We start from the raw sequence: 9,218 nt of genomic DNA on the forward strand, positions 1-9,218 counted from the left end.
CAGCGGTTTTCCCAAGTTTGAAACAAAACTTTATACAGACACACTGCTCTCTCAGGTCAGCCATCGCAAAACCGCAGACTCACGGAAACACAACGATGGAAATACATTCACCAACAATAAACCCAACCACTCAACTCGATGCTGCTTGCCACATTGATTCAAGAAGGATGTGTGAGGAGACACCTAGCAGTATTTCAATGTACTCATAACCATTCGCGCGCAAAATTCAAATTTCGGAAACTTTTGGATTGCCCCACGTATAAGTGAAGAGCCCAGTGTTTCAGACTTTAAATGAGAAATGGATTGTCAGAGATGGACTTCAAAGAGCTAACTCCCAGGAATTCATTCCATTGTAGTTTTTATGGGTGAAGTAAATTACAGTCTGTCTCAGCTGTAGTAGTGCCTTGTAATTTTGAACCTTGAATATCATTCTTTTTTATTTATAGACAACTTCGATATTTAAAATAATTTGTGAAGTTTGTTTATAACTTCTGTCTGTCTGTCTGTAGTCACAGGTCAGAATAGCTCATTGACAGTGGATGTGCAAGAGTGGAATTTTTCTCTGTGCCACCGCATCCAGACTAGCTATGGGGTCCATTTATGTAGACCTGGGTGGAAATCCTTTTGCCCTGCATTTGTTGAATAGGGTAACTGGATTGGAAAATTGTGGTTCCAGCTTTCTCCATTCTGTACTGCTTTGTTTTCTTTATTTTGTACATGTATCTTCTTTATGTGTGGATTTCTTGTTTCCTTGTTGCCTGCCAAAATTTAGTATTAAGTAAAATGATCTGTGCATGCATTTTTTATGTATAGATAAGTGCTGTTATTATACTGGTGATTAAGGCCGCGCCATAGCTCAAGCGGTTAGTCGCTGGCTTCCCACCGTGGTGGTCCAGGTTCGATCCTGACTCTGGTCAAGTGGGATTTGTGGTGGACAAAGTGGCGCTGGGGCAGGTTTTCTCTGAGTACTTCGGTTTCCCCTGCCAATCTTCATTCCACCAATTGCTCCACAATCACCCTCACCTATCATCTGGGGCTGGTACAATAGGCCAGAAGTGGCCACAGTACAAGGGATTTAGTCCCACCCCACTAGCAATAAAAAAAAATACTGGTGATTATGTTTTACAATATTTAACATCATCTGGGGCTGGGGGTTTCAAATCTGGTAGTAAGGGTTGGTAAAAGTAAAGCTATCCCTGTACCAGGCCGTGAAGGCCCATAGGGTTGTGAGACGTTGAGGGTCCCGCATTATCTAGACAGTCGGCTCAAAAATGGCAGCAAGTTTGTCAGCCTTATGTGCCAGCTGAGGTTTACTCCCCAGAAAAATTATTTAATTAATTCCTGGTACTCATTTCTGAGTTGACCCCCAGGAAGGATTAGGTCAATTGAAAAAAAATCCAGTGACCTCATCAGGACTTGAACCCGTGACCTTCTGGTGTGTAGCATAGTGCCAACCAACTACGCTACCGCGTGCCCCCCAGTAGAGGATTGGTGGCATACATTAATTTGGGGGTAACACTTTGTTGGGGAATAGAGGATTTTAAATTTCCTACGTGTACAGGTTTGATGACCATATTTTAAGTGCAGAATAACAATATTAGCATTGAAGAAATGCAACAGTGAACCATCCGGACCACACAATGAACTGAAGCATACCCTTCACACACAACCAATAAAGGTTAAAGTGCATTTTTTGTAGAGCAAAATGATGGTATTACTCACTCTGGTATATTTAGTTTTCTGTTACATCATCATTTAAAAATTAATAAATGGAAAACAACTGTAGAATTAGATACAGTAGATGCCAAAGGTGAGAACTGAGGAGGTTATAGATTTCCATTCATCCCCCACAAAAAAGGGACAAGGAATTCAATTTAGAATATGAAAGTTTCAATACTTTAAAGATGGAATTAATAAAAAGGACATGGAAAATATGGAACTGCTGATAGATGTTTTTATCTAATTATTTTCCTAATTGTGTTTTATACAAACAAGTCATCAAACAGTGCATTAGGATTTGTTTATCAGTGCTGGGTTTCAGTTATGAGTCAGGATTGCTTTATATGGTGAATAGATCAGTTCTGTAAGCCTAGGTTGACCAGCATTTCTGAGACAAATTTGAATGAAATGTATTGACATACACAAGAATTTACAGTGGAATTCCAGAACTCTACTCTTTCTGTCTTGATCATAATATAAAACGAGGTTTAAGATTTTCTCTTTTTGTACCACAGTACCAAAAATGAGTCAGACTTCTCGCCCAGTCCCAAACAGAAATCAAGGGATTTCCAATCAGAGAGGAGATGCTGGCAAAGTGGAGGAACTCAATACACAGGTAAGAATTAGGCACAGAAATGTCTTTGTCATATTATTGTGACTGCAGAGTGCAATAAATTCACTAGATCCAGAACGACGTGAAGTTATTTGTCACGTAACGTACACCCAACACGTGACATTATATTCAAAGTCAATTTGATGTATATCTGCACTCATAGAGAATGAAGTGTATTGTCTTGGCAGTATTAAAGGATAAATGTTCTCAGCACTTGATGTGATAATACATCATATGCACAGTGTCTGCAGAATACATTTAGGGCTTCAGAGTGTTATACTTTGTAATTATGATGCATAATTGAATGAAATTGACAAGAAGTTCTTGGAAGAACTGCATACTTTCCTTCACAGCAGTTTGAATTTGATACAAGTCAAAAAATACTTTAGTATGTATGTGTAATGAAGTCAATAAAACAGTACTGTATGCTGGATTTTTGTAGAATGTGAATTATGCATGTAATAGTACAGTTAGAAGAGATAAAGTTGATGCCAGAGCTAATATTTCAATATTAAACCACAAAACTCTGAAGAAATTGTCTTGCGCTCTTTCTTATCTGCAAAAATTTCACTGCCTTCTGTATGGCCATGTGGCATTCCATGGTAACAATTACACAGTTTCATATATGTTTAATTAAATGATTTGCTGTTGTAAAAACATGCCTTTTATTGTGTAAGATTTGAGGTTTTCACAGTGGTGACTCTGAAGAAAGCAGTCTTCTGGGATGTGGCGCCATGTAGATATTTTGTTAACCAACCTGCTCATGCTGGTTCCTCGCTCGCAGATTTTCTTCTTTTTTCTTGTCCTGAAGATCAAGGCGATACTTTCCTCCAAAATGTCGGTTAACACAATATCTACACGGCACCACATCCCACAAGACTGCTTTCTTCATGTCTTTTATTGGTTTGATAGCTTAATTTTTCATATTAGGAGGTCGACTTGAAGCATTGTAATGCATATTCATCAAGTGAATGTTTGGATAGGATGAAGCTTATGACATCCACATTAATAATATGGGCAGCTCTTATGTTAGTATTACTGAAGGGAAGTATTTGTGAGATATGCTGTTAAAGAGTGCCTAATAAGTCATGGTTTTCATACCAAGTTTCATGATTATCAGTTCAGGCATTAAAGTAATACAGTGGAACCTTGCTTAATGAGCATAATTCATTCCAGAATCTTACTCATAATGCGAAACACTCATTAAGCGAAACAATTTTTCCCATATAAATTAATGTAAAATACGATAATGCGTTCCATGCCAGAAAAAATACTCAAAGAATTTTATGTATAACTTTTATTCAAAGAGAATTATATATACATTGTTAAGGAGCATGCATCATCTTTCATCTTTTCTTCTATGCGGAATGAACCAACCTGGAATGCGAATTTGATTTGCAGAAAAAAAAATCGAAATAATTAGTTTATTAATTATGATACATATCTAATTCTTTTTTTTACTAGAAAGCTGTCTAGAGACATTTGTTTTTGCCGATGCTTCAAAATTTGGTGAAAATGCGACACAGCATTATCATTAAATAAATTTGTAGCGCGCATAGCCACTGCCTTATTAGGGTGATGCTTCTCAGTGTATGATGCAACAGTTTCCCATGCTTTCAGCATTTCTCTTATTGTGCCAGAAGATTGTTGCTTTGCTGTTACCTCCTCCCCTGACAAACTCTCCTCCATAACTTCTTGCTGTGAAACACAATGCAACTGCAGATCGTGCAAATCGTTGATGTAGACCAATTGTATGTGCCTGCTAGATCAGCCATGCTCACACCTTGTTCTCGCTTTTCAATGATTTTACGTTTCATTTCTACGTTTATTTTTATTCTCTTATGGCTGTCTTTTTGCGGATTTTTCTTCGGGGACATTTTTGCAAGGGTTATTAAACTTTGCACAAAAAAATCACAAATAATATGTCTGAACACAAGTTTGGAAAAATGTGTGATCACAAGTGACACTGAGATGCTAGCGGAACGAGTGCTAAACACAGACTGATGTAGCAGTCACACAATCTGGGACTTCCCCTCTTGTCACTCGTTAAGCTCGTTATGCGAATTACTCATTATGAGAGGTGCTCTTTAAGCGAGGTTCCACTGTATTCAAGTTATTACTTGAACAGTTTGGGAGGCTGTAGTATTGGTATTATGGATGGGAGGGATTTATGAAGTACAATGTCTAGATAACTTCATGGGCCATAGTGTGCATGCCATGGACCGGAGACAGGGATGAGCTCTATCTGTTCAGCCCAAATGGGTAGGTTCTACCTGAGGACGGAGACAGAATCCAGTCTCCGACACGTTGAGTTTTTAAATATAAACAAGATGATGGGTAATGGCCAAAAACATGATACTTGTAATCATGGATCTGTTGGACAGACTATTAAAACACGTGATTCTGGTAGCCATAGAAACTGTAACACCAGAACTACAGGGTGGGGCACAGAAACTTCCTTTTTTTAAGGCGAATAAAAGAAAAATTATTGCTGATAGACAAAATTTGTGTTTAGCTAATGAAAGAACATACTTTAAAGTTTTAAATCATGCAGTTTGAAACAAAATATCTTGAAGATGGTGGCTACTGTTCTCTATGCACTGATGCAACCGTTTTCTGAAGCTCCCCTCTGCACCTTGCAACATGTGCACTGGAATTTGGGCTACTTCCTGCCGAATAACATTCNCTGTAACACCAGAACTACAGGGTGGGGCACAGAAACTTCCTTTTTTTAAGGCGAATAAAAGAAAAATTATTGCTGATAGACAAAATTTGTGTTTAGCTAATGAAAGAACATACTTTAAAGTTTTAAATCATGTAGTTTGAAACAAAATATCTTGAAGGTGGTGGCTACTGTTCTCTATGCACTGATGCAACCGTTTTCTGAAGTTCCCCTCTGCACCTTGCAACATGTGCACTGGAATTTGGGCTACTTCCTGCCGAATAACATTCTTCAGCTGAATCAGTTTTGTGGGGCAATGTTTAAAAACCTCTGCCTTGAGGTATCCCCATAAAAAATATCACAGGGCATTAGATCAGGTGAGTGTGCTGCCCATGGGATGTCACCTCGAAGCAAGATGAGCCGTCCAGGGAACTTTGCCCTCAAAACTGTCATCAAAGCTCGGGCTGTGTGGGCTGTGGCACCATCCTGTTGGAACCAGACATTTCCTAGATGCATTTCTTCAAGGGCTGGTTTGAAATAGTTTTTAATCATGTCCACATACCGCTGTGAATTGACAGTAACTGCATGATTGTTTTCTTCAAAAAAATGAGGGCCAATAACTCCAACTCTTGACAATGCACACCATACTGTCACCTTATCACTGTGAAGTGGCCTCTCATGGAGCTCTCTGGGATTGTTACCACTCCAGTAGTGCATATTCTGCTTGTTGACATATCCGGATAGGTGAAAATATGCCTCATCACTAAAGAATATAAGTGTGTCAGGGGGTAAAGTTTCCAATAATGTTTCGCACACCGTTATTCCGTTCTGGAAATCACATGGTGACAATTCTTGCACAACAACCATCTTATAGGGATGGAAATGAAGATGTTCGTGAAGAATTCGGCTCATTGAACGATGGATATGTCTAGGGCGACTGCATGTTTGCGAGCGGAGCATCTTGGAGATCTCAAAATTGACTGTCGAACTGCCTCCACATTTTCTGGCGTTGTAACGGTCCATTGTCGTCCTGATGGTTTTTTCACCACACTCCCAGTTGTCCTAAAGTTTTCTACCCACAAAACAATTGATTTCCGCTCAGGAACTGGACCTCTGTGCTTAATTCCAAAGTGAGTACAGAATGCATGCTGCACCGCCACGTAGGAATGGTTGTTCAAATAATAGGCTTCGACAGCAAACACACGTTGCTCACTCGTCCACCTCATGTTTTCTACTGAGGGGTATTAGACAGAAATTTCCGTGACTGCTGTGTTCACTGAGCCTATCCCCACTTTTCTGCGACTCCCCTCCCTTCACAATGTGTCTTCACACTAAGGAAGTTTCTGCACTCCACCCTGTATTTGAATGTGTCTGTTGCCTCAGTATCTGCCACGTTACAGGTAGGCCCACATGCGAAATATGATAACACATATTCCAGTTGTATGTCATTATTGTTGCTTCTGTTTTATTCATTATATGTCATAGGCAAAAAAATTTATCAGTTTGAAAGATTGAACATATTGTAGGACAACCTAATGCAATGTCCAGTTTCATGGAAATATTTATTGCAACAGATACAGCAAATATTCTGCTATTTTTCAACATAATCGCCACCGGAATTGAGACATCTGTCATACCGTGGGACCAACTTTTGAATACCTGGGATTGGAACCACTGTATGACAACCATCTCCGCCTCTCTGTCATTCTCAAAACGCTGACGCTCACCAGACAGGAATTTCTTGAGGTGTAGGAAAAGATGGATATCACTGGGAGTGAGGTCTGGGCTGTAGAGTGGATGATTAAACACCCCCCAGCTGAACTCCTGCAGGAGACTTGCTGTCCATCGAGCCATGTGCGGCCTAGCGTTATCGTGCAGGAAGACAATACCAGCACTAAGCATCCTGCGCCGCTTGTTCTGAATGGCCTGTCGCAATTTCTGCAGTGTTTCACAGTAATGCTCAACATTCACCGTCTCACCTCTGGTCAGGAAGTCAACGTGGAGAACGCCCGTCTGTCCCAGAATACCGTGTACATCACTTTCTGCACCGACAAGTTCTGCTTGAATTTCGTCTTACAGGGAGATCCACTGTGACGCCAATGCATTGACTGCTGCTTGGTTTCTGGGGTAATGTGTGCAATCCATGTTTCATCACCTGTGATGATCCAGTCCAGAAACTCGTCACCATCATCATGGTACCGCTGCAGAAAGGTCAATGCTGACTCCATGACTTTGTGTTCTTGTGTCCGTTGCTTCGGCACCCACCTGGTGCACAATTTCCTGAACTACAGGTGCTCCGTGACAATTTCGTGCAACAAGGTGCGGGAAATCTGCGGGACATGACTGCAATTTTCATGCGACTGTTCTCCATAATGCGTTCCCGCACAAGCTCCACCAGGTCATCTGTAATGATGGATGGCCACCCACTGTGCTTCTCATCATGCACACTTTGTCAAACCGCTGAAAATTGTCTGCACCAGCAACGCACCATCTGCTTGCTCATGACGTTATGCCCATAGACCCAGCACAGCTGACGACGAATTTTGATCGGCGCTATGCTCTGTGCATTCAAAAACTTTATCACTGACCGCACTTCACAGTCGGCGGGAGTTGGAATAAGAGCCTCCATCTTCAACAGCTGCAATGATGCTACTGTGGGAACGCAGGAAATTCCGTTTGTGCATGCGCCATGCTACGTCATTGCTCTATCACGTACGCGCAGTCGCTTCGCGCAATATAAGGTTTGCTAGCTGTGGGATGAGTGGGAAACTTACTTTGTGGACGTGCTACGTATAAAGGTAAAACTATCCCTTTAACAGGCCATGAAGGCCCTTAGGGTTTTGCGAGGTCAAGGCTGTGAAAATCAACACTGACAGAGATCGTTGTACATTGAGAAGAGTTGTTTTAAAAAATCACAGAACTACTGCAGAGCAGATGATAGCAGAAATGAATATTCATCTTAAAGAATGTTTCCACAAAAACTGTCTGACGTGAACTTCACAAATCCAACATCCACAATAGGGCTGCAACTGCTAAATCTCTGATTATTGGAAGTAATTCTCACATGCATAAATGATGGTGTCAGCTATGCAACCTGGACATCTGACAACTGAAAACGCATAATATGGTCAGATGAGTCATCCTTCACACTGTTCCTTACATCAGGAACACTCAAGGATGCCTACAATCCAGAATGTCTGGTTCCAACAGTGAAGCATGGGGTATGTTGTGTGATGGTTTGGGTAGCAATATTGTGGTACACAGTGTTATGTTGGTCCCATTATTACCCTTCATGACTGAAATACTGCAAAGGCGTTTGTGGACAGGTTGGGTAATCAGGTGTATCCCATGATCCAGACGTTATTTCTGAACAGCGACACAGTTTTCCAAGATTACATTGCTCCCATTCACACAGCTGGAACTGTTCAGTCATGGTTTGAGGAGCTTGAAGGTGAATTTCATCATCCCTGGCCAGCACAGTCACCAGATTTGAACATCTTTGAACCAGTCTGGTCAGTTTTGGAGACTAGAGTGAGAAACAGATTCCAAACTCCAGTGTCTCTAAAACGACATGAAGATGTTCTTCAAGAAGAATGGTATAAAATTCCAGTAGGACTGTTCAAAACTTTTATGAGTCTGTTCCATAAAGATAGCTAGTAGATCCTTTGAAAATGTGGCAAAGTTGGAATATTTTCGAATAACAGTAACAAATTGAAACTAGATTCGTGAATAAATTAAGGAAGGATTAAATTCAAGTAATGCTTAATACTATTCAGTTCAGAACCTTTTGCCTTCCCATCTGCTGTCTAAAAACATAAAGCCACAATACATTCAGAAGTATAATTTTCTCTTTAGTTTTTAATGGGTGTGAAACTCTCTCACTGACATTAAGGGAAGAACATGAACTGGGGGTGTTTGAGAAGAGGGTGCTGAGGAGAATATTTGGACCCAAGAGGGGTGAAATAATAGGAAACTGGAGAAAACTGCTTAACTAGGAACTACATTACTTGCACTGTGCTCCAAGTATAATTAAATTGATCAGGTCAAGGAGGCTGAGATGGAAAAGTGCAAAAAGGGTTTTAATGGGGAAACCAGAAAGGAAGAGACCAGTGTAACAAGGCCTGGGTGTAATTGGGAGGCATGAACTGGATTTATCTGGAAAGACCAGTGGTGGGCTCTTGTCAACACAGGAATGAACCTTCATGTTTCATAAAATTTTGGGAT

General features: G+C 40.6%; 1 protein-coding gene across 1 annotated transcript in view; it reads left to right on the forward strand.

The window, feature by feature from the left end:
• LOC111873862 (microtubule-associated protein RP/EB family member 1) overlaps nt 1–9,218 on the forward strand; it is a 45,965-nt gene that overhangs the window by 31,748 nt on the left and 4,999 nt on the right. Inside the window, exons 5-6 of the mRNA XM_023868900.2 lie at nt 2,235–2,335; nt 8,352–8,525. Of these exons, the coding sequence (XP_023724668.1) occupies nt 2,235–2,335; nt 8,352–8,525 (275 nt within the window). The remainder of the gene's footprint in view (nt 1–2,234; nt 2,336–8,351; nt 8,526–9,218) is intronic.

Source organism: Cryptotermes secundus, unplaced genomic scaffold (assembly GCF_002891405.2).
Source record: "Cryptotermes secundus unplaced genomic scaffold, Csec_1.0 scaffold414, whole genome shotgun sequence".
NCBI classification, from domain to species: Eukaryota; Metazoa; Arthropoda; class Insecta; order Blattodea; family Kalotermitidae; genus Cryptotermes; species Cryptotermes secundus.